This window comes from Nipponia nippon, unplaced genomic scaffold (genome assembly GCF_047370975.1).
Source record: "Nipponia nippon isolate SJK-2023a ecotype South Korea unplaced genomic scaffold, ASM4737097v1 scaffold_1, whole genome shotgun sequence".
NCBI lineage: Eukaryota > Metazoa > Chordata > Aves > Pelecaniformes > Threskiornithidae > Nipponia > Nipponia nippon.
This window is the reverse complement of record NW_028262290.1, coordinates 37,515,205-37,543,191: the sequence shown is the minus strand read 5'-3', so window position 1 is coordinate 37,543,191 and position 27,987 is coordinate 37,515,205. Positions and strand designations below refer to the sequence as shown.

The following is a 27,987-nucleotide window of genomic DNA, read 5'->3' as shown; positions in this document are numbered from 1 at the left end:
GTCGTCTGAGCCTCATTCACATTAGATTTGTGAATGCTTGTTTTGGTATTGTATTATTTTATTGTCCTTAATCATCTGTTACCAATCGCTTTCTAGAATTCTTAATTCAGAGTGCAAGCTCTGAGTGCAGAGTGCTTATATTTTCATATCGATGCATGATGCTTTCTCATGTGCTCTTCATGGGTCTCTTTATAGACATTAAAGACTTGAGTCTAGATGATACTTCCACATTTCTTTACTGTAGATTTTGGGATCCTCTATTCACTTTGTATAAGGAACCATAGGGCTTCATGGAACAGGGTAACTGAGAGTTTTTGCTCTCAGCGTTGATAGATGTAGGAATGTAGTCTTTGTTGTTTGTAAGTAGAAGCATAGAAATAGGAAAACAGATTCCCAGTGTGGTTTATTGTCATGCTAATGACATGCCTACAGAAATTAACAAAGCTTTTTCTGAAAAGCAATTTTTCTTTGATGAAATTAGGCCTTGGCTGAGCAGTACAGTTGGCGTAAGCTTTCTTTTTTGTTTCAGCATCATGAAGCACTCTGCCTTTTTCTGATTACACTGATTAAAGTGGAATGCATATTACTTACCAGGGCAGACTGTTTGTGTTCTTTAAACAACATGGCTACACAACCACTTGCAAGTATTAGAAAGGTGGATATATTGTGATGGTATTGGTTTTTATGTGTTCAGTTTTTAAAATTCAGTTTTGAGAGAAAAGTATATTTCTAAAGGCATTCACCAGCCATTAAATGTATGTTATTTAGTTTATGAATACAAGCACTTGAGACTTAGGAAATACCAGATTTATGGTTGCTTATACTATCTTAGTTCTGTCCCCTGTTGTCTTGAAATGAGGCATGAAATAGAAAAAACACTACATGCTAATAGTAACCAGAGACCACATCAAAAAGGATACAGAGGAGGAAGGGAATTGATATTATGTGGTAATTATTTCTTTGGTATTGGTGCTCCTAAGAACCTACGGTCTGAGAAACTTAGAAGTACTTCAATACAGAGATTTCTGTTTGGTTTTTTTAAGGGAGGAAACAAATTCTATTGTATATGGCTGTAACAAATTGCTTGTTATGCCTCTCTCAAAGGTTTGAATCTTGAACTTTGAACAATATATTACAGTTCAAATTACAAGCTTTAATGTATTACCAAGTATCATTAGATGATGATGTCATCTTTCATCACCTTTTCTTGGGAAGTTGGAGGCTTAATGATTTGTTAAGCATGCTTGTTCAGATTTTGCATGGAGCAACTTGAAGTCTCATGCTCTTCTTCCTTCTGTAACCATTATGACAGGTTTGCAAATCATTTGTTTAGACTGACTGGGAGCTGTAATTGCCTTGATGTGAAGAGTGTGCATATATCCTGTGCAGCTGGCCAGTCAGAGCATGCGTACCTCCTGGCTGGTCGGCCAGCATGTCTGCAGCTCTTGGCCAGATTTTGTCCAATAGCCAGTCCAAAAAAGATATGAGTTTATGTTGGATGATAGCGGAATGCTGAAATGCTCTTCAGGAGGCTGCAGACGTGGGTGTATTGGGGAGAACAAGTTGCTCACAGCAGCCTTGGAGGATTGTAGTCATGGGGAACACGGGGAGCAAATGAGAAAGCAGGGGTGTTGCAGTTAAAGGTAGAGGTTGGAGTCAAGTTGGGCATTACAGGAGTGGGTTACTATTGTAAAACTGGGCGATAGCTAGCCATTGTCCTCCACCTGAACTCATTGCCATCTGTATACATTACGCAGTCTTAGTACCTAGCTACGAGATCGGGCTTTTCACAGAATTCAGTGAGTTTGTAGTGGCATGAGATAAATGTGGTCAAACTGGCAGCGCTCTTGGCCCTGCAGTTACAGACCTTCAGATGCCAAGGAAGCTGCAGGTTTAAAATGTCATCTCTACACTGAGATATTCAGATGGCTGGATGAGCCATTTTTTCTGCGTTAAACTACTAAGTTGACACCAAATTTCTGTCCAAAGTGAAACAGGAGGATCTAAATCCATTTGTGAGTCTGAGCCATCATTTTTTAATTTTTTTTGCCACAGTTTTAACTGCTACGGTTCACTGTATTAGAGATCATAGTATTTCCCTACATAACATGGGTGTTGTGATGATAGATATACAGTAACAAAGACCACAGGAAAAATAGCACCCTGTGGTTTCATATGTATTAACCTCTAACTTAATAAATAAACAAAAAGGTGCAGCTAGTGCCATATTGCAAGGTTTATAAGTATATGCTTAAATAATATAAAGGGACCTTAACCTTCCTTCCTCCAGTAGTGCTCCTGCCTCTGATCTCCAAAGGGCTGTACTCTGTCAGCTGAGAGCTTCTGTCTGAGGCTTCTTTCTTTTCCCTGGCTTTTGACTCTGATTTTCTGACAGTGCCTGAATGATATAATGGCTAGTTTTCAAGAAACAGTGTTTTTAAAGGGACAAAGGATATTATGCATAGGTTATGTGAATAAAAATAGGATAAGTAGGTAAGTGGTATAAACATGATGTTGCAAAAATAACTTCTTTTTTTTCCCTGTCATAGACTTGCTTGCACTTTCTTATACACTTTGAGTACTAGGAAGTTTTGTTGGTTTAGAAATTAGCCATCAGTCTCATGATTTGCTAGTAGTTCCTGACATTTCCCAGCCCAGTATACAAAGCTTGGCTGCTTTCCATCTAATTAAAATGCTGAGTTATTGAAAGGATACTAGCATGTCTGTTGAGATTTATGATGAATCTTAGCAGGCATTTCAGCAAGGTTTTCAGTTTCAGAAAATCCCGTCTCATTATACAAAACAGGGCTGAATTATGAAAAAGTATTTACAAAGTAAAAAGCTCTGTGGTTATTATAGTAGTTCAGGGCTGGCCCCGGGACTTTCTTGCCTCTTAATGAAGAAGTTCATGGTGAGAGAATGTTGACCTTTGATTTTTTAATGTTTTGTACAATAGTTGTGAGTTCTAGTTTTAATCTTTATTTTATGCAAAAAATTGTATTTGTTATCATGGGACACTTATGCCTCACAAGTTTTCCCCCAGGAAACGCATGAAATCCTAGTGAAGGATATTCAAAGGTGTTAGTTTTGGAGAGGAAGTCTGTTTAGCTAGTTTCTGGATAAGATTTATGGACTAGCATGTTAAAATCAAATATAATGTAAGTAAAGGAAGAATAATAGGTAGTAAATTGCTTTTTATAGCATAGCAGTTTACATGTTAAGAGTCAGAAGTTCTAAATATCTAAGAACATCAGCAATCGCTACCTCTTTCCCACAATGTGCACGCTGAACACAGGGTTGTTAGAAACATATTTCAAAAATTATGAATTTGGTTAATGCATTTTTTGAAATCATAGTAAATCTTGTATTATATTTCAGTTTGCCTAAACAACTAAGTGTATATATATTTCTTTATTCGGGTAACCAGTAAAGATCTATATGATTTGCTTACTCGTCAAATGGAAGTTGTATTTTCCCCCTGTATATTTAGTCCTTTTCTAAATTTAATAGTAAATCATTCAGTCAGCACAACAGCTCTGAGTAATTTAATAATCTAATAAGGGGCAAAACCACAGTGCTGCTTTTAAAGGAATTATTTATTACAGTTTAACACAAACAAAAGTACTCCAACTACCGTGATCTGTTCTTTAGTAGGACTCTGCCTGTTTAGTGTTGAGTTTATACCTTCTTCCATATGCTAGGCAATTCTCTGTTACATTTTAAAAAGGGAATTATTTACTGAAAGTTAAAAGTGCAGCTTATTAAGTTATAACATAGTTCACAAGTGGCACAGATAACTTCAAATTTGTTTCAGTTCTTCTGTATTTCCTGAGCTCTATGTATAATGATAAGAGTTCTTAATAATTGTAACAACTATTGCTTTTTTAAGAGTTGGTGCTTTTTAAGCCATTTTATCTATTCCCAGCTGACTATCACAGCAGTGGCCACACTGTGATTAATGGCTGGAAGATCCACAACACAGCAAAGAACAAATGGTTTGTATGCATGGCAAAAACCCCTGAAGAGAAGCAAGAATGGCTGGAAGCTATTTTGAAAGAGCGAGAGAGAAGAAAAGGTAGGTTAATAAACTTCTTTGTGTTGCTTTGCCAGAAAGCGATACTGTATTTTTATGTTGAGATATCAAGCAAAACCAGCTGCTAGGCAAAGTTGTGTCAGGTTCAGCTGAACGTTTATGAATAAGAGCTTGGAAAAAATAAATCAAACTTGTACTGGGGAGGGCATAATGGCTTGAATCATGTATGCTGGTAGTGAATGCTGTTTTGGAAATGGGGAGATGATTTCATCTCTGATTTTACAGCTTATCCTCAACCATTATGAATTGTCATAATTTCATTGAGGCTTGTGAACTATTATGGTTTGTGGTATATAAGGGTCTATCCTAAATGCCTTTTGGGACTTGCATGCATTGATTCCCTTTTGTGACTGGACATTTGAATCACTGAAATGAACAGGTCTTGTATGTTGGATCTTCATGCAGATGATCCCAACATGAAATGGTACAGAATATACCTACAACCCCATCTTTGAGGTATTCTCCCCTACCCAAGAAAGTAAGAAATCACTGTTGGCAAACAACTGTCTTTTCTGAATAACTGAATTAAGGTGGAAGAATACTCAGATGAAATATAATCCTGATCTCAAATGTGACCACAAATAACCTCATGTATTCAAGGTGACCCCAGCGAAAAGTAGAACTGGGGAAAGATGACGCAGCATCATCTTCTGGAGCTAATTTCATTTGCAAGCTGAAATAACGTAATCAGTAACAATGTTTGGAGCCTTGGTACTGAAAGGAAATATGACCTTGTATTTAGATCTGGGATTCTTTTCCTGGTCTGCGTAGATTTTCTGTCACCTGTTGCAGTAGCCATTGTTTTGTTCCTCTGTTGTAAATGGAGGCTAACAATACTTACTTTGGTCTTTTAAAGTTCAATACTGGATCTTTATAGAACATCTGCCATAGGACCAGAGTTTCAACTACGGTGTCTGAGCACTGGCTAATTAATAGTGCTATCAGAAATTAATAGTAGAAAAGCTAAAAAGATGCCTTAGAGGTCTAAAAACTCAACATTTTTAAAATAGCAAATGAAAAAGCAACGTGGTAGAGATGGTGTCAAACACAACAACCAGGTTTGTCTGCTTCTGTACAGGGCCTTGTCTGGAACTGGCTAAAAAGTTTTTTAACACATCCCACTTCACCGTTAAGTTTCCTGGCTCCCTTAGACTTTTGATACCTTTAGGTACGAAGAGAAGGAGTAAGTAGGAGTATTTTATGTTGATGTATTCTTACTATTTCACAAGATACTATTGAGCAGCTGGTAGTAGAGGGGAGTTTGAGCTAAATCTTGCCGAGCGTGAGGTCTGAGGGAGCCATCCCAGAGTCAAGCCATGTCTTAGGTTTTTAGCATCCTATGATTCGGGGAAATTTTCAGCTCCTGGTGTTCTCAGTGCGTTTGCCACCAAGGAGACAACCATGAAAGAAAGAGAAGAGGGTTTGGTACACTTAGACACAGTTTGCAACACAGAATCTTGAAAAATATTTCTTGAATAACTCTGTTACTCTGTCAACTTACAAATGTATCCATCTCCTCCAGCACAGTGATGTTTTTTCAAAATATCTGTATAAACACCTCTTGCAAAGCAGGATGCATCAACTTAATTGCAGTCAAGTTGCCAAATGACTTGGGAACCAAACAGCTATCTTTTTAGAATTCAAATACTGTAGCTAAATGTTGCTGTAACACTTTCCCGTTCACTGTGAACATAAAGATGCTTTAATTGTATGTTTACTTAATAAGACATGGAGCCTGTTCATGTGTGTATATATATCGGCAATTATGCTGAAGTCTATGTGACTGCATATCTGAGAACAGGGTTTTATCTCCATTGCAAGTCTGAGATGAACTAAGTCAAATGAACACACTTTCCAGATCTCTTGGGCTAGGAGTGAGGCTCATATAAGCGACTCCCTCCTGGTAGTGCTGTGTGTGCCCTTGCATTTCTTCGTAGTGGTGCTGTAGACCCCACATCTCACACAGAATGGCAGATTGCATTCATCTCCAGACTAGGTAAATACAGCATGTGGAGCAGGAGTCGGGCATGGAAATACAGCTGGAGGGTGCCAGGCAGCTGGAGCTTGCTGGGCTGTTCATGTTGGGAGACTCAGAGATTCAGTGTACTTAGGGGAAACTCAACCTATACTTTTATTTGCAATCCATATAGCAGAAGCTGAGCAAAAGGGAGAGCATGCCTTGAATTAAGTAGTTTAGCAGAGATTTCAATGGTTGTAATTGAATTATCGACTAGGACCACTTCATAGGTTGTGTTTTCTTGCTAGGAGAAATCAGCTGAATTGGAAACTTTTTGCTAGGAAGTCTTTCTGTCAGTTTTGGGGCTTTGCTGTACCCACGTGAGGCACTCAGCAAGTTAAAAATTTATTTAAAAGGTGATCATCTTTAAGGCCGATGGTGCTGTGATGACCTGATTCAAACAGTCAACACAAATAAAAGCATCAACATCCTATAAGCTCCAAAAGTAATATATCAGTTAAGTTTTCTTTTCCCAGGAATACATCAGGTTTTACCTGTTTCTGTGGCATCACTACTTTCTGGTTCATGGATATTGAGAAACACTCCTGTATCTGTGTCCAGTATGATTGTTAGCTTTTTCTCATGACAGGTACATTTTTTCTGGCTATATTTTCAGAATTAAAGTGGCAGGCTTAGATTGAATATGTACAGTAATAGTTCTAAAAATGTGAAAATCTGACCAGAAACTGAGAACGTGTACACAAGACATTCCAGAAATCTGTGGTTTTGTCCAGAATTATTAATTGTTTATTGAGAAAGCACATGGGATATGAAGGTCTGTGGTATTCCTTGGAAGGACAAGCTTCTGTGAGTGGCCAGTAGGATGTATAATTCAACAAAAACTGGTTTTGATCATCTGTTACTTAGAAAACATAATGATTTTCCCAAGAAGAGAAACAGGAAAAAAACAAACCAGTAAGAAATATTGATAGCTTTCTGTTGTTGAAAAAATTCTGAAGCAAATAAAAATCAAGTTGTGTATGTGCTTTTGTTGAAAAGGGGTGGATTAATCTTATGTTAAACTAACAAATGTATAACAGATAACTAGTTACTATTAATGGAAATTTTGAAGAAGCCTCCTTTAAGTGAAAGCATTTTTATTATCACATGGTAAGAGCAAAACCAAGGCCCTTTTCTTTTAAACTTGTGAAGACATGACTACTTCCTCGCAAATGTTCATATACTGAAGTCTGAAAATCACAGTGTTAGTATTTATTAATACAATATCAATCGTGATGTCGATATAGTAACAGTTTAACTTCACTAAGATAATGATATAATTTGATTATGCGTTATGAAAAGCAGATGTTCATGGTTTAATCTTGATTGTGAGAAAAATAATGGGCAACAGTTCCTTTACTTTTTTTGTATGCAAAATATTGGTATTGCTTCTCCATTTTGGGGAAGATACTGAAATATAATGGCAATATCACTTCATAAAATTTTAATGCATTTTTGGCAGGTTTAAAATTGGGCATGGAACAGGACACTTGGGTTATGATCTCTGAGCAAGGAGAAAGACTGTACAAAATGATGTGCAAACAAGGGAATCTCATCAAAGACAGGAAGAGGAAATTAACCACTTTCCCCAAATGCTTTCTTGGAAGGTATTATATGCATTTTATAGTATGAATTTTAACCAGCTAAAAACACATTTTAAATCCTCTTTGGGATTCTGTGGAAACCATGCTTTATTTGTAATGTCTATTAGGCCTATTTGCCTCCCGGAATTTAGCCAAAATGTAAATTGGTCTGCCTGAAATTTATGGATGTCTACTAGTATTCCAAAGTAGCTTTATTAAAGGGACAAGGCTGCAAAGGCATGTTGAAAATATGAAAATGCATCAAATAAAATAGTTTCTTTAAAGAAATAATTCCCACCTTGTTTAATGCATTTTGTCACTGAAATGCCTAGTTTAGAGTATCAAATTTGCTTTATTCCACTTAAAAAATCTCTGTCTCTGAAACTGTTTCTGTCCTCCTCTTGCCTGAATGTCAGGAACAAAGTTACTAAAAGTTTACATGTTTAAAAATCTATCCCTATTATCAGGAGGATCTTTTTAATGCCATATTATACCTATGGCTTAAGAAGACTGAATGCCAGTGGAAGAGAAAGCAATAGGTACCCTAAAAATGTGTATATGACAAAAACTTTAGTTTGGGGGCCAGAGGGGTTATCACTTATTTCATTTGACTGTAAGACAGTTAAGTATGGAAAGTATTTTTTCAAAGTACAGTGACTGTTTTACACAAGCACATTGTAGCGAACATATCACTGGGTTCAAAAGTGGAAATGAAACTTTGGAGATTTTCATGTGCTGTCAGAAGTCACATAGCTGATGAGAATTCAAACCAGGATTAAGATTAATGATTCAGTTGTGGTTGAATCGTGTTCCCTCGGTGAAGTTGTTGGAAGCGGGTAAAGAATACACTCGTGGTGAAAAGCCATGTGTGAAACATTTAAACCTACCATCAAATGGCTGCTCTTCTGTGCTGTCTTCTGCGGACCCTTTTGAAGTACACTTTTGCTGGTCCCTGGGTCACCAGCTAAAACCCCTGAATGTTAGTGTTGCACTACCTCACTACACTGTTCTTTTGATTTGTTACACACATGCAAATATCTTACGTGGTATAAATTTGATGTCTCTGAACTGAATCAGATTTATTGTGAAATAAGCCAGGCATTTCATGCACATACACTATATACTTTGTGTATATGCTGAGGATGTCCATGTGCCTGACACATCTTAGAAGTAACAGGCCTGCTGTTGTATCATACTGCATTTATGTTCTGCCTTCATGGCATATCTGCCTTGGGCAGGTGCAGTAGGTATGCCTGGGATTGCTTTGTATTTGACAGTCTGGTCACGTGGCTATTCTACTTTAGGAAATCCCAGAAAACATGGAAATAGGATAGAATAGAGTAGAATATTTTCAGTTGGAATGGACCTACAATGATCATCTAGTCCACCTGCTTGACCAATTCAGGGCTGACCAAGTTAAAGCATGTTACTGAGGGCATTGTCCTAATGCCTCTTAAACACTGACAGATATAGGGCATCGACTGCCTCTCTAGGAAGCCTGTTCCAGTGTTTGACCACCCTCTTGGTAAAGAAATGCTTCCTAATGTCCACTCTAAACCTCCCCTGGCACAGCTTTGAACCATTCCTACACGTCCCATCACTGGATACCAGGGAGAAGAGATCTGCACCTCCCTCTCCACTTACCCTCCTCAGGAAGCTGTAGAGAGCCATGAGGTCACCCCAGCCTCCTTTTCTCTGAACTAGACAAACCCAAAGTCCTTAGCCGCTCCGCACAGGACATGCCTTCCAGCCCTTTCACCAGCTTTGTTGCCCTCCTCTGGACGCATTCAAGGACCTTCACATCCTTCTTAAATTGTGGGGCCCAGAACTGCACACAGTACTCAAGGTGAGGCCGCACCAATGCTGAACACAGCGGTATAATCACCTCTTCTGACCGGCTGGTTATGCTGTGTTTGATGCACCCCAGGATGCAGTTTGCCCTCGTGGCTGCCAGGGCTCCCTGCGGGCTCATATTGAGCTGCTGTCGACCAGCACCCTCGCATCCCGTTCTGCAGGGCTGCTCTCCAGCCACTCCTCTCCCAATTTATACTTGTGCCTGGCATTACTGCATCCCAGGTGCAGAATCTGGCATTTTGACTTGTTAAATTTCATGCCATTAATGATTGCCCAATGCTCCAGTCTATCTAGATCCCTCTGCAAGGCCTCTTGTCCCTCAAGAGAGTCATCAGCACCTCCCAGTTGGGTATCACCAGCAAACTTTGTAGTGGTGTGCACCATGTGCAAAGGTAACACCGTATATATTTATGTCAAAATAATAAAAAAGTAAATTAATTTTTTTTTAAAAGTGGTATGGCATTCTGATGATCATTAGGCTTAAGAATCACTTACTAGGCTAGTAAGAAACACTAGTAACTGAGAGGGAAATGTAGTAGATGTAGTGGTATGACATTTAAAGTTTGTTTTTTGTATCTGTTTTTAATTCAGTGAATTTGTGTCCTGGTTGTTGGAAATTGGAGAGATACACAAATCTGAAGAAGGTGTTCATCTTGGCCAAGCTTTATTAGAGAATGGCATTATCCATCATGGTAAATATAATTTTAACTTGTTTTCAAGATAATTGTTGTAATTAGAGTGGACTTAATTTTGTTTGACAAAAAGATGGTCTTGTTAACGCAAGACAGGTTGTTGAATCTGCATTATATCCTTGCAGGGACCTCATGGGGCCATTGTCCATGCCTTGCAGATTTACTGTGAGAGAGGCTCCATTGATTTAATCAGATTACATCTATACTGTCGGATCACAACATTGCAAACAGGGACCTAGAGAAACATTGCTGTTCTCTTGTAAACAAAAATAAATTCTGGGGGAACAAAGAACGGTAGACTGCTTTTAAGGATTTAAACCTTTTATTAAGGCCAGGCTTTTTAGGGATACATGTTCAGCTAAGAATTGTAGAAGAGAGTGAGTCACACCTGGCTGTTGATAAATGTGCCTGCTCATCTGTTAGGCATTACAAATGGAGCTGGTGGAATCCAACCTAGAACGCAACAGTTTAATCTTTTGAATTTTAATGCCTTGTTTTCACTACATTGTATAGTTACTAAAATTGATATATTTATGCTGAAACTTTCAGTCAACTGTCTGTGTTATCTCATTCTGTAGAGAAGTATCACTGAAATGGTTCAGTTTTTGAGCCAATAAGACGGTTTGATTTGTGGAGGCAATTTGCATTGGCAACATTTTTCTCTTACCAGAGCAGGTCCTCATCTCTGTCCCTTTTACAAGGTATAGTCCAACAGGACCATATAAGTGGACTGGAGAAACTTCTGGTTTTGAAGGCATGTTTGGCTTACAATAGGTACGGTCACGTTAAAAAAACCAAAATAGTGAAACAGTTGTGAAGTTAGCTACTGTTCCAGCATAGATCCAGGGTGTAAATTTAGATTGAATCATTGATAATGTACGTTTTAATACTTCTATACTTCAGCCACCAATGAATTTACTGGAAAGAAAGCGGGAGTAACAGTGCCGCTTAGCTGTGTGCATTTTAAACATAGGCAGAGTAGGAGGAAAAACATTAAGGTTATTCATCAGTAGTCATGTAGTCTTTAATTCTTTAATGTCAGTCTACATGATTTTCCTCCACCGTCATTCAAATGTCAGATGCTATTATGTTTACTACACACACAGAATTGTTTTCAATGGAATGATTCTGTTGCCAAAGATTCTTCTCCTGATCTTGTAATTTATATCCCAAATACACTCATAGACTTTCTCAATACAGAGTTAAATGAATATTGTGTAATTTCATGAGATAAAAGGGTAATTATATTAGGGCATAGAAATGTGAGCCAGACATGCTACTTTGAATAGTGGATCCAGCTGTGGTTCAGTGAAAATAGAATTCTTAAAATAAAGTTGAATGAACCATCTGTTTTCACAGAGGGAGCAAGGGAGAAAGAAAGTTTGGCTGTTACTCGCGTTGCAAATGTTATAGAGGGCTTTGTTAGACTTTGCATATTCACTATGCTCGCCATTGTTTTCCCGCTGCTGGGCTTCGTTCTAGCAATGCCAGACCCATGTTGTGATGGGCATTGTTTTACTTCCTGGTGTGTGAACTCTTGCAAGTAGAAAAGTTATGGTTTTCCTTGTTGTTTTTTTTTTTTGTTTTTTTTTTCTTTACCCCCCAGTTCTGCAAAAGAAAAAAATCTGTTCATATATTTTTATTCTAAATCCTCCTGGTGGCATTCTCTAATACCTGAAATGACTTATAATTGTATCAGCCAATGGGCTGAGATACTTTGTCCAGTCACTTACTGCTGCTGATTAGAGATGGAGGCTTCTGCTCAAGGCAGTAAGGAGCTTTGTAGTTACAAAAATAATCTGAATATCAAATAGTTTTAGAATGAATAGGTATTATGTGGCTGTGCAGTTTCTGGGATTGGTATACTGATCTGAGTCAAAATTACCCTGGCAAAAAAAGTAAAGACTAGTTTAAACCTGGATCAGTTCCCTTTTCTTAGTGTGTGCCACATAAATATCTATCCCAACACAAAGTATAGGTACATTGTTGGGAGTGGCATACAAAACAACTTGGGGTTCCTTATTTTAGTGATAATGATGTGTTTTATAAGCTTCAAGTGTTTGAAACTATGGTCCTGCAAATATACAGCTGATATTAGTTAAAAGGAAAGCTATACATTAAGCTAAACGTTTTCATAATTTTTTGTTAAGATTTCCATGTTAGTACAGTAGGTGATAGATCATCCATCCTTCCTCTTGAGTAGAACAAGCCAAATCACATCTATATCATAGAAAACAAAACCCCCCAAAAATGAAGAGTGAGTCACAGCTTCTCTCATAGCATTCACTGGATATATGTGGTATTTTACACAATACAGCAGAGTTCCTTGTCTGGTTTCCTTGCTTTCTAGAACTCAGCATGTGCCGGTTCTGTAGACCTGCTCCCCTAGTTTCTGGTGCACTGTGTGTAAGTAGGGGCTGCAAAGACAGAGCGGTGCTTGTGTTCCTCGGAGGGCAGAGCCTGCTCTGTTCGTCATAGGCCTGCAAGAAAGGAAAGGTGCTTTGTAGTCCTGGTTCCCTCCCTGTGCATCTCTGTAACAGTGAGGAACAATTTGGCCTTAAGCAATACTGTCCTGTAGGTGTTTTTTCTATTTTCTGTAGCTGATGGTTTTAAAAACTCTTAATGTATGTTGATCTAGTGTAATATATTTTTTTTTCTCCAACAGTAGGAAATTATTTTTAATTACAGAACTAGAAGGTATCTTTTTTTCCTGGGTTAAATGGTCACAATTGATGAAAAATTAATTTAGATAGTTATACTAGGCATTGTATGTGAAAATTTTGTAGTCCGTATTTGATGTATTGAGAGGCAATGATACGTAAAAGAGCTTAGGGGTTATTTTGGATAATCACCTTAGTGTGAACCATCAGTTCAAGGCAGTTGGAATAGTGTCCTGGGCTTTACTATTAGTAGATATATCAATACAGGTAGAGAAGTTATTTTGCTCTTGCACATGACACTGGTGAAAACACTTAATATATGAAGTCCAGTTTTTATGTCCATGTATCAGATGATGTGTGGAGATACTGAAGAGCTTGAAGGAGCATGAAAAATGATGCAGACAGAAGGCGCCTTACTATACAAAGTTTATGGTGCCTAACTACATTTTTGAAGAGAATAAGGAATGATGGTTTAATCACTTGGTATTTGAAGGCATGCACAGAATTACCTAACACTGTCAGGGCTGTTACTCTGATTAATGAAGAGACAGTAGTCTCCTTTATCAATTGATGACATGCAAATTTAGTTTCAAAATTAAAGCTTACATCTGCAAGCAAAACAGTAATTAATACCAGACAGTTATCCTAGGATGGTGCTAGTGCCTACTGCTGTCCTCAGCCATCAAATTAATCAGCTGTTTTTCAGAAAGACTTGCTGTAGTACCATTTCCAGGAGAATTTTTGTATCATAGAAGACATGACTGTTTTGACAAAACACTTGAAGTTGTGAGGTTTGTTACTGGAATCACGTGAAGATCCTTTTTCATGAGTCTTTGGGGAAATGGATTATCAACACCTTCATAATGATTGCAAGTCTTTTCCGCTTAAGACCTTCAGCTGGCTCCGTATAGAGGAAGACATTCCCTCTCCCTTTCCTCCCCAGTGCAAGACCGGTCAGATATGTTGTAGAATGTTTGTATCTTTATTGACTCATGTGACATTGGCCTCAGCAAGAATTAGAACAGAGAATAATGTGAAACAGTAAGATGAATAGTTGCAAAAGAAGCTTTATTTGGCTACTTGATTGATAAGCTTTGAAAAGCTCTGAAGACTAGAGCAGATTTGAGTGCCTAATTTTTCAGGCTGTTTGTCTTTCTTATTCTTTGCCCTGTGACTTAAAATTGTTTGGTTTCTTGTGAACTACTTAAATGTTGTAAGAAATGTTTTCACCAGTGACATAAAGGAGCTTAGGGCAGATGATCTAATTGGGCTTCCTGCCCTCCCTGTCTGAAATCTACGTATTGCTGTGTAATGGGCTGTTATTAGACGAAATTGCATTAGCCCTCTTCTCTCTGTTGATTTCTTCAGAAAGTCACCTAACAATAAATGATTTTTTTTTAAATTTAGTTACAGATAAGCACCAATTCAAACCTGAACACATGCTGTACAGATTCCGATATGATGATGGAACATACTACCCAAGAAATGAGATGCAGGATGTGATCTCTAAGGTACAGAATAGAATAGTTGCTATTAATAGGAAGAACACATCAGAAATGGAGATTCTGCTGGAAAAACAATGTAAAATGTTATGCTAGGATAAATAACATCCCCTCATGCTTGCCTATCTCTATATTTATGTGAATCAAATTTAGTTTTCCATTTGTAAGGGAAGATTTTGGCTTGTTGTTACACGTTTTAAGTACAAAACTAAAGTTTGGGGTTTTTTTAGTTATTTTTGTTATTTAATGTTTTCATATGCAGGATGCATTGCCTGTGTTTCTGGGTGATTCTGAAGCTGGTGTTTGTCTATTGTATTTTTCAGTCCATTTTAATAGTTATGAAGCTATACGTAGAAAATTGTTTTTAATTTTCTCTTAAATCTGAGTTTCTTTTATTAGTGCCTTAGCAAGGTAATAAATCTGCAGTCATGTAGATGTTTAAACACAGATAGGTAGTGCTATCCATCGACACTACTGAGCATAACAAAATGATTGAACAAAGTTGCCTTTAAACTCATAATATTCAAACTTGTCATGATTCTGAGGCAGCAGAAAATGTCAACATTTGGGTATTACATTACAGTGTCATTCACTTTTCTGCTGGCATTTGTTAATGTAAGGTATATCTAGAAAAATCTTCAATACTGAACTACCAGGCACAGCAAAGTAGGATGGAATCTAATTTGACACAACTTTTAGTTGTTATACATGGTGGTTCTTGCATGTTATAAACATAATTGTTTTTTGATAGTTTGACAAGGAATACTAATGTGATTTCTTTTTTTAAGCAATATTTTCTGATGGTAGTTTCTTAAACTCCTCCAAATGTTACATTTTTTGTTTTTAATTGAAAACATTTCCAATCTTTGAATCTTCTTGCATTTTTTTGAAGTTTATTAGTTAGTTATAATTTCAATTTGTAAGTAAAGTATCGATGCATATAATCAAATGCAGTGTTTTTTACTTTAATTATTCACTTTGTGTGTAGAATAGCAACGAGTGACTGGGAGAACCTTAATGCATGGAAATATGGCTTTATCTTTCAGGTTTTGTGTACTTTTCTTTCAGAGTACTATACCTTCAGAATTTTTTAATACTACCTTAAAGCTAATCCTTTTTGCATGTGTCTTAGTGAATCTTAGATTAGATTGGAAATGTTTTAGTTCTCATAATTTATTCATCAATATTGTTATCTGGAAATACTAAGTTTTGGCACATGAAAATATACAGAAATTTGAATAGACTTTTTTACTATCTAAATGAAGTGCATTTAGAACACATAGGCTTCCTTACTGCATCCATTCCTCTTATGTTCTCTGTGGTGTGAACGTGTGGTTAACTAACCTCATCTTTGCCTTTAACAGGGTGTACGACTGTACTGTCGCCTTCACAGTCTGTTTACCCCAGTAATTAGGTGAGTCCAATTGGGAAATCCTTAGAGAGTCATTCGGAAGAAGTAGATAATCTGAAGATACTGTGTTTGAATGTAGGAGCCTAACCCATCCTTTCAATATTGGTCTCTTGGGAGTAATCAAACAAGATTGAAGGGCTATCAAGACAAAAAAGTATAACTGAATCATTGAATGACTGCAAACTCTGTTCAATATGACCTTTTTTTATAGACTTTTAGAGCCTTCTAGGTCCTGGTGGATATGCTTAGATGCTTACTGTATATATTAATACACTCCTTTACTAACACTCCATTACCTCATTTGGAGAGTCCCAGCTGTAACAAGACAACTGCTTTTATGCTCTAGTGACATTATCGCCCAAGTAAGATATGGTCAGCCCCCTTCTTTCTGTCTACACTGAAAGGTTTGACTTGCTTTTTTATTCCAGAGGCAACTTCTGAACAATTACAAAATGCTGAATTCCTGCTTGTACTAACTTGTTTATAAAGTTTTTTTCTGTTAGGCTCTTTCTGAGTTTTTGTTTGATTTTTCTAAATTGTTTTGTTTCATTTTGTTTTGAACAGGGATAAAGATTATCACTTGAGAACCTACAAATCTGTGGTCATGGCTAACAAACTCATAGACTGGTTGATTGCACAGGCAAGTATACACATTTGGATTTATGTGCATCTCGCATTTAAATTCTAATTTGAAAGGTGGTGATGTATTAAGCAGAATAACATGCAAACACTTTGTGTAAGGCTTATTAGAACAGCGTGTGTAAATGAAATCCTCTTAAACTAGCAAAGTAACAAATCAGCTGTCAGCAGCCATGCTGTTCATCCCTTTTGTGCTTATCTTCCTTATTTGCAATTGAACTTTAGACGTTTTAATGAGACTTAGCTTTGTGATTCAGCATGTAACATTGTTCATGGCTTAAAATGAAATGGATAGGCTCTGAAAACTCTAAATTACTAGCTAGATGGATAAAAGTCAGTACCAATTTGCTGTCATCAGTTCTGTTTTATTTTAAGCAAACTAGGAACAAGAACAGGGTATCCTGATCACTCAGTCAACATGCACCAGTTTTATAAAAGTTAAAAACTTTGATACTTTTAGATTCTATTATGTTCAGTTTTTATGGAGAATGCAGTGTTACTAAAATGTTTAAATACTTATGTGGAACTATAAAGAGGTATAGCATATACACATGTATATACTGTTTTATATGTATGCTATAAATGTGTATATATAAAGGTGGCAGTGGTAAATATAATCTACAACCATTGCTGGCCCTGTGAGGTTATGCCATTGTGCATAGACTCCATTTTGCTGCTATATTAGAATATATTAAAAAAAAAATCTTCTATGGTTTAACAGGGGGATTGCCGGACGAGGGAAGAAGCTATGATATTTGGTGTAGCTCTTTGTGATAATGGGTTTATGCACCATGGTAAGTAAATATATTCTGTACAAGCTATGTTTACCTTTTGTTTAATGCTGTCTACATAGTAGGAAGGAAATGCAGGGGTGGTAAAGATATTCCAGAAAGGATAGGAAGTTGTTTCGTTGTATCACTGAAGAGACCTATGCTACAATCTTAAAGAAAAAAAATAGCTATTGTATACTCTGAAAATTATTTTCAGTCAGTTTTATAGCATGCATCGACGGCTTCATCCTCTGAAGGATTTAGGGGAGGAAGTTTTATTAGCCACTTTGAAGAAATTTCTTAAACAGGTAATACATGTTTGCACAGATGAGATGATAAAAATTGAGGAAATATGTAGGAAAGAAAGGAGGCATTTTTGGAAGAAGGAATAAAGTATGGAGAAGCGTGACTTTAAAAAAGTGAAGTGGTGACAGTAGGAGAAAGTGGACTGTAGAAAAATGAGAAAATCATAAGGGCAGCAGAGAACAAAGAAGAAGGGAGAGGAGAGCAGCGATACGTGCAGTACCAAAAATGAGGTGAACAAGGTCACAGTTAATACCATCAGAGGGAAGATTTCGGTGAAAGGATTGAAGCAACAGGTCATTTACTGAAATGAAAAGGGGAAGAAATGATTTTCTCATCAGCTTGTTTAGAGGAGGGAGAATTAACTTCCTCTCTGGCACTGCTTGTTCTTTTTCCTTTTATTTTTAAACGTGCAAACTGCATCCGTCTGCTCTTCTAGTTTCTTCCACATCCCCACCAAACCCATCTCTAATACTGAACCTGGCATGCTTCACTACCTGGAGAGTGCCAGAGCTTGGTGGTGAGCATCTCCAGCAGCTGTCCAGCAGAACAAAATCACGTTTTTAAATCCATTTTAGAAAAAAACTGTGCTTGGCATTTTCACTAAAACCATGTCAGCCTGTCATGCGTCTTCCTTAGCTTGGAGAAATTCAGATGTTGTAGTTGAAAATGAGCTTAGTGATACCTGTCTGTAATGGATCCAAATAAAAATTTTTGTTTTATGTTAGAAATTAAGATTTCCCTAGATTCACACACAAAAATAGTTTGCTAGCATTTAATCTGTGTACATGTGTTCAGTGTTATGACTCATGCAAGGCATGATATTCAAAAGTTTGAAAGCAAAAAGGGATTAATATGTGTGGTTTTGTATCATACAGTGCTAGAGAAAAGCGAATTTAAAGATGAACCACTGCTGTTCCGTTTTTATGCGGATGAAGAAATGGAAGGGTCAAATATGAAGCACAGACTCATGAAACATGATCTGAAAGTAGTGGAAAATGTCATAGCTAAGTCATTATTGGTGAGTGAAACCAAATGATTGTGTGTTTTGAGGACTAAAAAAATGGGTCGTAGTGACAATATAGTATCACTGTGTATTGTTATTTAATGGCAATATACTTTAGCTCTTGTTAATGTCTTTCTGAACAATATTTTGAACAATTTTATTTTTCAGATTAAATCTAATGAAGGCACCTATGGTTTTGGTTTAGAAGATAAAAATAAGGTACCAATTATTAAAGTGGTGGAGAAAGGATCAAATGCTGAGGTATCAAGTATTATAAATTATCTTCCCTATTTTATTGACTTGATCACAGGTGTATGTTTTGTACATCAGTTGGGAAAATTTATAGTAGTAAAAGGTAACAATGACAACTTTCCAAGAGCACCATGGCTATGGATTTTTTTTTGGGGGGGAGGCAGGGCGGTTGTTTAAAATAGAGCTCTGACCGTTATCAACACTCACTCTCTGCTCAGGTAAATTGTTGTATTGAGTGGTGATGTAAGAGGTATCATTTTATTTTTATACATTTTATAAAATTCCAGTGATGACATTAATCACAATTGGAATAAACATTTTTGGTACAATATAAAATGAGTATAAAACTAGTATGCTAGTCTGTGAGTTGCACTTGATGTATTTCATAATAAAGGATGTATCAAGCTTTGGATAAAGCCCAGGATTTGAGAATAAATTACAGCCTCTATGTTTGTTAGTATTGCTTTAGATGCTCTTTGGTTAAATTCATATTGTTCTACTGAACTGCATGGGAGTCTCTATACATGGAAAGATAAAGAACAAGTCTCCTCCACAAGAGAAAAATTTTAGACATGGATTTCAAGCCTTTCTAAATTTCATGGTGGGATAGGAATTTAAAATAAAAATAGATATAGCAAATCAATAATATAATACAGCCACAGAGCTATGTCCAGGGTGATTTAGCTCTGTTAGCTTTGCATGATTCCGTATTGTCTTTTCCAGCAGTCAGGTTCTGCCCTGATCTCAGATGGTGCTCAGGCTAATCTGTGCCCTGAGCTGCTCTGTATACTCCGGCCATCTGAGCTAGTTACGGTTTCTTTCTTGTTTAGAGTTTAAAAACTGGATGCAGTTTGGCTTGCCATGCCTTTGGCTCAAGGGCCATGAAACTTCTAAGGATGTTGTTTTGTTTTGGAACTTAATATTCAGTTACTAAAATATTCATCAGGTCTTTCCTTACAAAAAGAAGCTTTGGTTCCTTTAGAGAATGACAGATGGACAAATTAGGTAACATCATAAAAAAAGTAAACTGGCTCAATGAAAGCAGTTGTGTTAATTACTACAAATATTAACTGATATTGTAATACTGTCATGAAATCTTGATTAAGATTAGGGTCTTGTATTTACATCTCTTCAGAATGAGAGTTTACTGTACCCTTCACATCAATTTAAACAGTTCTAGAACCATTTTGTGGTGTAAGTCTTTTGTGTGTGGTATGTGAAGGAGGCATAAAGAATGTAAAGAAAATGTGCGTGTCATTATTCCTATTGAGGTTGCATGTAAGCAGAAGAAAACACAATGTTAGTGGTTATAAAAGGCAAACATATACACAACTGTTACTGTTTTCTAGATGGCAGGCTTGGAAGCTGGGAAGAAAATCTTTGCCATTAACGGTGACCTGGTTTTTCTGCGACCCTTCAGCGAAGTGGATTGCTTCCTGAAAGCATGTTTAAACAGCAGAAAGCCCCTGCGGGTTCTTGTGAGCACTAAACCACGGGAGTAAGTTGTCATTCCTTTGGGGGAATTTTTACAAACTGCAATTGAAGTGAATTTTAAAAAGACCAGTGGAACTTCAGACAGCACTACTGTAAAGTTATTTTAAATGCTGTATCTAATCTGGCTTTATAAAGTCAAGCAATTTGATCTGCTTTGATTTTGTTTTATTACTTTTGTCAGTCAGCAAAAGCAAAACACAAGTGCTTTAGATCATCAGCTCTGCCACTTTAAATACATGAAGGAATCGCAAGTGTAAATGAGGTTTCCTTGACTATATGGACAGTTCTGATCACTTATCTTTCACTTTGTTTATTAAACAAGTTCCTCTGTCTGGGGATTAGTTGCTGGTTTGGCAGAAGCCAGACTCTGTGATCTAATGGGCCCCTTCAGCATGTGTGCTGGTTGTGTAAACAGCAGGAGCAAGTAAACAGCTCCCAATCTTTATATAAAGCGATGCATTTCTGTACACAGTTTTGACCATTCCTACCTGAATGCAATTTTTGTTACATAAAAGAAATACAAAGTGAGGCCTAATGGCTGGGTTCAGTAAGTATGTAAATGAGCATAGGTCTATTAATAAAGGTAATGGAGTTGTTACTGGTTTGTACATACCAAAGAAAGAGGAGAGCATTTTTAATCAAATTTTGCAGGGTAAGGAGGAACCATCCTCTGTTCCCAGATAGCACATGCAGAGTGCCTTGGAAATGTCTCTGGTTCAGTGGTAGAATGGAGACTTATTTCTCCTGTTAATAAGCAAAGCTGTCTTGACAAATACAATGGCACCCAGAAAGGGAAAAAGAGCAAAGAAAGAAATATGGCATAAAGATGATCATCTGGAATGATACTCCAAAAGAACCCCCAAACGAGCAAACAAAAACAACAACAAAATCCCCCAAACCAGTAGATCATAGTCTTGCAGCAAGCATAAAAGGCATATCTTGGCCTTTCTTTAATGTAGATCGTGGTTCAACTTGCCAGTGAAAATGTGGGTGAATTTCAAGGTTGACAGAGATGATCTAGAGAATGAAGAGTTCCGAGGAGTTGAAGAATTTGTTTCTCAGTGCTGCCTGCTTTTTGTCAAGAGCTGCTGCTAGCACAACTGTGTTGGCAGAAGAGACTGTTCTCGCCTAAATTCTTAGCCTAAACTGCCAGTGATGGTGTTTCATAGCTCATTAGCATGTTCACAAAGCATTTTCAGAATGAAAGCATATAGATTGCATCAAACTTAGTTAATATAGAAGTATGCTAAATGACACTATACTTATGAAAATATTTCAAATGAAGTTTGTTAATCTCAAGAATATTCTAATATTTTTAAAAAATGTATAGACTTCAGTGGGTTTTGGATCTCACCTCTGCTGATAATTGTCTCCAAATGCTAAACATTATGTATACCAGAAAAAAGTGAAGGTACAGGAAATGATACAATGATATTATTCAAAACTACTTGTAAATCAAGTTCATTACAGTCCAAATGTATTTTAAAATCACTTTTCAGGATCAGTTTGAATTTGTCTGCTTTTGCAATGGCAAGTGGAGCTCGGGGCAAAGATCCCTTAAATAATAATGGAGCTGGCTCTGGAAGTAAAGGCTGCAAAGTTAAATCAGTGCACCCTTATGCATGACCTAACTAGCTCTGATAAGGGCTAATGCAGCTGTGTTGCTTTTTCTGGAACTTGAGTTGATGTCATGTGGATATGCTTACTTTGGGTGAGCTCAGGGCTTCATTTTAAGGAGTAGATGTGAATTTTGATTCTGAGAACTGTGTTTTTGTTGGTTATGTTTGTCAGTATGTTTATTATTGTTGCACTTAGACCAAGTGGGAGTGTAGCACAATGTACTTAAAAGTTACATGAACACTAGTAGGCGATTCTTGCTTTACAGAACTTAGGACTTTGCATAGCTGCTCAGAAAAACTGCAACAAAATACTTTTTCAGTAAAACTCACCAAGTAGACACTTAGTTGTTAACAAAATGCAATACGGATCCAGTCTCTGCAGTCTTCTGCAGCTCATCTGACGAGGCCTGCCATGATCTGTGATCCCCAGGCTCTATTCTCTTGGCTGAGAGACTGCCTGCCTTCCCAGGGCTTTCAGTGTTGCTGTGCTGTGGCAGCTTACTCACATCGCAGTCCCTTTGGGAGGAATTTTAAAGCTACGCTGGTGCTTTGGTTGTAACCGGCATATTGAATTTCCTTGCGAAATAGTATTGCCTTCCTCTGATTGGTTTCAGTATCTCAGCTTGCTCTTATTTCTGATGTCAGTGGTGCAAAGTGTCGGGAATATGAATGGTGCTGAATCTGAAACTGTGAACTGAATGAAAGTGTGGAGTCTCACACACTTTTAACTTACTTATTGCTGTCCACTTTTATCTTGAATAACAAAATGCTGCCTTTTGCTACATTCATATTGAATCTTTGCTTCTATCAGGACAGTGAAGATTCCTGACTCTGCAGATGGACTCGGATTCCAAATCCGGGGCTTTGGCCCATCAGTTGTCCATGCTGTTGGGAGAGGTAAGCCGTAAAAGCTGTCAACATTAGTGGTAAATATACATTTAATATCAATATGGTGTGGCTGAGATAAATCAAAATTAGGTCCAGTGATTCAGCTTAGATTTCCCTCCCCCCCCCCCCCCCAAGTAACAAAGAATATTAAATAAAATGAAATAAGATTTTTTGTGTGTGTGTGTTTTTATACTTTGTAAGCTTTGGATAGATTCTCTGGCGCTTTTTTTATGCATTTATACGAATGTAGGAAAGTTAAGTTAAGGCTGTGCATTCTTTATAGACTAAGGAATAGCTGATGGATGCAAAATCACCTTCTCCAGTGAATGGGTGCTGGGAACAACTCACTTAATGAGCGTTAATTTGTCAGGTGGCCATGTGATTCTGCAACGTTCTGAAAACATTTTACAGAAAATGCACTTTTCACAAATCTTTTCAAGGGTGCTAGTGACCTAGTCTGTCTTAGTAATTACAGATATTTCCTCTAAATACTGTTTTGTCCGTTTTGTGATGTGATTGTCAAATACTTGCTATCCCTAACTCAATATGTTCTTTACTGGTGCACTGGCGATAAAAGCAGCTGAAGCATTCTTTGTTGCTGTTGCATGTTGTTAATGGTAGAGCTGTACAGTAACACTGTATTTTCAGCTATTGTGGGGCAGTTGTGTCCTTTTTTCCCCCCTCCTCCGTTTGTAATTGAGGAATTTAAAGTGAACTGATCTGCAAAGCAGCCAGATTTGAACAGAGCTCAGTGAATTTTTTTCTAGGCTGTGGTGCCAGAAATTAGATTTTTCAGGAGAAAGTCTAATAAACTACAGACTGAGCTGATGTGATAATTATTTCTGCACCTGGATCTCAATTCAACTGCCTATCCCTATTCATTAAGCACATACTTTATTCCAATTAGCCTCAACAGTATATAAGTGCTTGCTTGTGTGGTTTGCTAAACCTGAAAGATTTTAAGCATATGCTTAAATACTTTGCTGAATTGGGACCTTGGGTTTTTTGAAGAGAGTTTGTTTTTTTTTTTAGAGAGAGAGATTTAATAAGGCCTATTTAAATGTTTCTTTTTACATCTTTTGAGGGTGGGGGGATTGCAATAGCTGGTAATGGTATCATTTTCAAAGACTTTCTTTGATATTCGATTTAAAATGCAGCTATCATCTAACCTGATAGCACCTAAAATGAGGGAAATCCAGGTATATTCTTTAAGTTATTTCCTTGTCAAATATGCTCAGCTGACAGGTCATGACATAGCTTTTCTATTTGTCAGCCCTGCAGATTCAGTCTAGACTGTTCTTTCATAGCAGCTAGCTTCTGCAGCTGAGCCTTATAGTCTCTAGGCAATAGATTTTGACTTCCCTGGCATCTTTGTGGCAGTATCAAGAGAGACATAAGGAGGTGAATGATCAGGTAGCTGGAACTAAGGTCATACTCCAGCAGGCTGTCTTTCAGGAGTGGGCTTGAGTCACACTGAAAAGACCTGGAGACAGCTGCTATTTTTGTAGCACCTATTCAATGGATAGAAGATTTTCCTAAGATGGTTGTTCCATTGTGAAAATAAATTGCCGAACCATATATTTTGTGTTGCTCAAAGAAAATCGTTTGTTTTGTTTTTGTTCTGGACCCCCCCATTAAATTTGACAGCTCCTACTTAATTATCTTTGGGTATTTTGATTAAAGCTGTAAGGTACTGTGTTCTAATTGAGTTGGTAAAAAGATTAAAATAAGAACAAAATCCTTGGAAATGTCTTTGGGTTTGGATATTTCACTTAATGTTCAACAAGAAACTCTAGTATGCTCTGATACTTCTTTATGAATTGTCAGAAAGCTTCTGTTTTGTATGTAAAATAGAGATACCTGAAGTAGTCAATAAGCTCATAAGCTTGGGGCATATAAAAGAATTCAGAATAAAAGCGGTCTAAGTTATAATTAGTGAGTTTCAAGCTAGAGCCGTTTTATCATGTTAAAATCCTTCTCTTTAAGACAAATTTTCCACATTTTCATATTACTAATCAACATTTGTTTTATAAAATAGCCTTTAGAAAATAGTTTCGTCTCTTTTTATGGAATCATCTGCTGGGAAACTCCGTTTTCTTGGAGTCCAGCTGACTGCAGAAGCACCCTGTTGTCAGGGGAAGTATGTAAGAATCGGTGAGAGCAGATTCTGATTTAAAAATGAGGCTTTTGGACTATAAGCTTTAAAGGAGATGTTTAGGAAAAGAAGTCTGTTAACTATGCTGGGTTTTTTATAGGAACAGTGGCAGCTGCAGCAGGTCTCCATCCTGGCCAATGCATAATCAAAGTGAATGGAATTAATGTCAGCAAAGAGACTCATGCAAGCGTTATTGCTCATGTCACGGCGTGCAGGAAGTACAGGCGGCCAATGCAGGTACGTCTTCCTTGGTACCCTTGCAGATTTTCTTCTAACTTTTTTTTTTTTTTTCTCAAAATGAACAGTGTGGTGTGTATCTCTGTCCACATATTTGTTGTGTTGAGTGTGATGAGGGGAAAGGAGTGGTGAATAAAAGTGAAGGGAAGCCAGCTGAATTATAAAAGCTGAAGATTGCTCAATATATTGCTGATGTTCCAGGTCTATTTAATTTCTACATTGAAATAAATGTAAGCTTATAGGTAATTTTTTTTCATATGGTATTTTTAAAAGATTATTTCAAGTGTTTCTGCAGTTCTATGCAGAAAGCATTACGAGGTATATTCTCATCATGATGGAGAGGGATTTACACAGCTCACTGCCTGCTCAGCAGCATGAGAAGGCAATGCAAAAAGCTGATCTTCTTCCAGAATTTTGTAACACTTCAGCACATAGAGAGTAGAGTGCACATATTCCATCTATAAAAGTCTCTGTGTTCCCATTGCATTCCAATCTTGGGAATAAGCATACATTCAAGGACTCAAAATTTCACCTTTTTAATATAAGCATGCAATTTTTATCTTTTTCACATTAGTATAGGAGAAAATGTAAGGATTCCAAGACACAAATTTAAGGAAGAAAACCAAAACCAGCTGGATTCTGTAATGTAATTTTTCCAAGTCTCTGCAAATTTTTCATAAACTGTGAACCAATATCATTAATTAACTTCACAAACTCTTCCAGTGCATGTTAACTGAGAAGAAAAATCCAATTAAAATCAAGAGTGAAATCCTTCTCCCACACCTACTGCATAGATATGAGATAAGAATTATAAGTAAGAGTGAGTTAGAACTGTGTCATGCAAATTTATGAAAATGTTTGTCTGGGTGTTTGTGTTCAAACTCCAGTACAGAACTGAAGTTGTTACATGGCGTATCAAGATCACGCTCACCTATGCTTCAAAGGAAGATGTGCTCTAGTAAAGAGAGGGTGTTTTGTGCACTAGTAGCAAAACTGGTTAGAATAAAAGATAAATTAAATTCTTTGTAGCAGGTGTGTGCTCTCTGTGTGTAAGTGTGGAGTTCCTACAGAGATCAGTGACATCCAGCGAGGATTGATTAATGTAGGCTGGCATGAATGCCTTGACATGCAAAGTCACTCTGTTTTTTTTTATCCACTTGTGTAATATGTTGGAGTACATAACTGTTTTTCATATACAGAGTATTTATTTCAATCTAAAAAAGTAGCTAATCATAATTCAGCAAATCACAAATAACTAAAATCCCTCAGACTGACAAGAAAAACTTCATTTAGGATGTAGTGCTATTAAATGCTATGGGAGAACTGTCTAGACTGAAATAAATGGTAGTATTCCCACTGGTGTCAAGACAGCTAAAATTTCATTTCCTATTCAGAAATTTGGGGTTTTAATTATTTGGAAGATAACTATGGATTTTTCCTATTTTCTAAGTACAGTGCATTAGCCTATCATTTAATTAACACGACCATTGCAGTCTCTCCTGTGGTTGGCAATTGCATAATTGAAAGGGGATCTTTTTCTGTTTCCTGAATATTCATTCCACTTCTCAGGGTGAGGAGTCTCCCTGCTTGCCTGGAGAGTGAAGTTTCATTTCAGATTATTGCAGTGTGAATAACCCTGTAACTTCTGTTGGACAATGTTTATATTCTTTCTGTCTTGTCTGGATAAAGAAGATTGAAAGTAGATTTTACTTCTTGGAATTACGTACAATTTCTTTGCAGTGATACTAATCATGGTGTGACAGATTTATGCTTAGTTTGTGCCTCTGTAATGCTTTTGGAGAACATTGCTCCAAATCATATTGCATTATATCTTGTGTTAACTTTTGAAATAGGGACTTCCAGTTTAAGTAGTTAGTCCTTCTATTAGGCCATATTAAGTTCAAATAATGAAGGAACCCTTTGACATAATGTAAATCTCCTGTTAGAGATTGGCATGGCAGTCTTAATGCTGCCAAGCAAACCCGTAAGACTCCATAAATGAGCAGTAAGCATTCCGGTGTAGCTGCGAAGAAGCATGGGTTTCAGAAGTGTTTCTGTCGATCAGCTTGTGCACAGGTGTCTTCCAACAATCAACAGAGAGCTCTGAAAGTTAAGCTTCCTTATTAAAATATTTCAGTGCCATTGCGTGAAAAGTAAGGCATGGATGAATCTAGGAAACCTAGAGAGAAATAGTACCTTAATCATACAAAAATTTAGTTATCTATGATTAATGGGATGAAGATAGCAGCTGAATATTGTATATTAGCAAAGCATAATTGGATGTACTTGGCATTTTGCTTGAAAATTGTAACATTCAGCTTAAACTTTTGCTATCCTTACTTAAATTTGAATTCTTCCACAAACTTCTTTTTAAAGTCTATGAATTCAGATTAGTCATAATCGTGCCATTTATTCTGCTGTAGCTGTTGGAGAGGGAGTGATTAACTGACTGTCAGGCTTCTTTTGAAGTGCAAGGGGAAGAGTAGTCTGGAGATGCCATACTTGATAGGCCCTTCCACAAGGATGTGATGGGCGTGTGGCTGAGTAAGTGAGAGGGGAGAACAAGATGTGAGGTGTACACGTGGCTTCTTCGTAGGTTGTATGACCAAGACCCTGTTCCTGTGCTCACGTATCACTCAGTCACATAAGATGCTGGACTTTTGGGGCCTGTGAGTTTGTCCTTTTTGGGCGTTTTCCTAATCTGGGGGAAAAATAAAGAACAGCCGGTAAAATAACTGTAGTAAAGGCAAATATCAGTAATAAAGGCTGGAGTGTACATTCTTCTTGCCAGTGACACACGGGTGATAGATTA

At 37.2% G+C, this 27,987-nt stretch overlaps 1 protein-coding gene across 1 annotated transcript in view; it reads left to right on the top strand.

Moving 5' to 3' along the window:
• Positions 1-27,987, top strand: part of PREX2 (phosphatidylinositol-3,4,5-trisphosphate dependent Rac exchange factor 2) — a 187,227-nt gene that overhangs the window by 74,263 nt on the left and 84,977 nt on the right. Inside the window, exons 10-21 of the mRNA XM_087751836.1 lie at positions 3,926-4,075; positions 7,573-7,717; positions 10,139-10,239; positions 14,307-14,410; positions 15,766-15,815; positions 16,377-16,452; positions 17,173-17,245; positions 18,403-18,545; positions 18,699-18,791; positions 20,132-20,280; positions 22,707-22,792; positions 25,039-25,175. Coding sequence (XP_087607962.1) covers positions 3,926-4,075; positions 7,573-7,717; positions 10,139-10,239; positions 14,307-14,410; positions 15,766-15,815; positions 16,377-16,452; positions 17,173-17,245; positions 18,403-18,545; positions 18,699-18,791; positions 20,132-20,280; positions 22,707-22,792; positions 25,039-25,175 — 1,307 coding nt within the window. The remainder of the gene's footprint in view (positions 1-3,925; positions 4,076-7,572; positions 7,718-10,138; positions 10,240-14,306; positions 14,411-15,765; positions 15,816-16,376; positions 16,453-17,172; positions 17,246-18,402; positions 18,546-18,698; positions 18,792-20,131; positions 20,281-22,706; positions 22,793-25,038; positions 25,176-27,987) is intronic.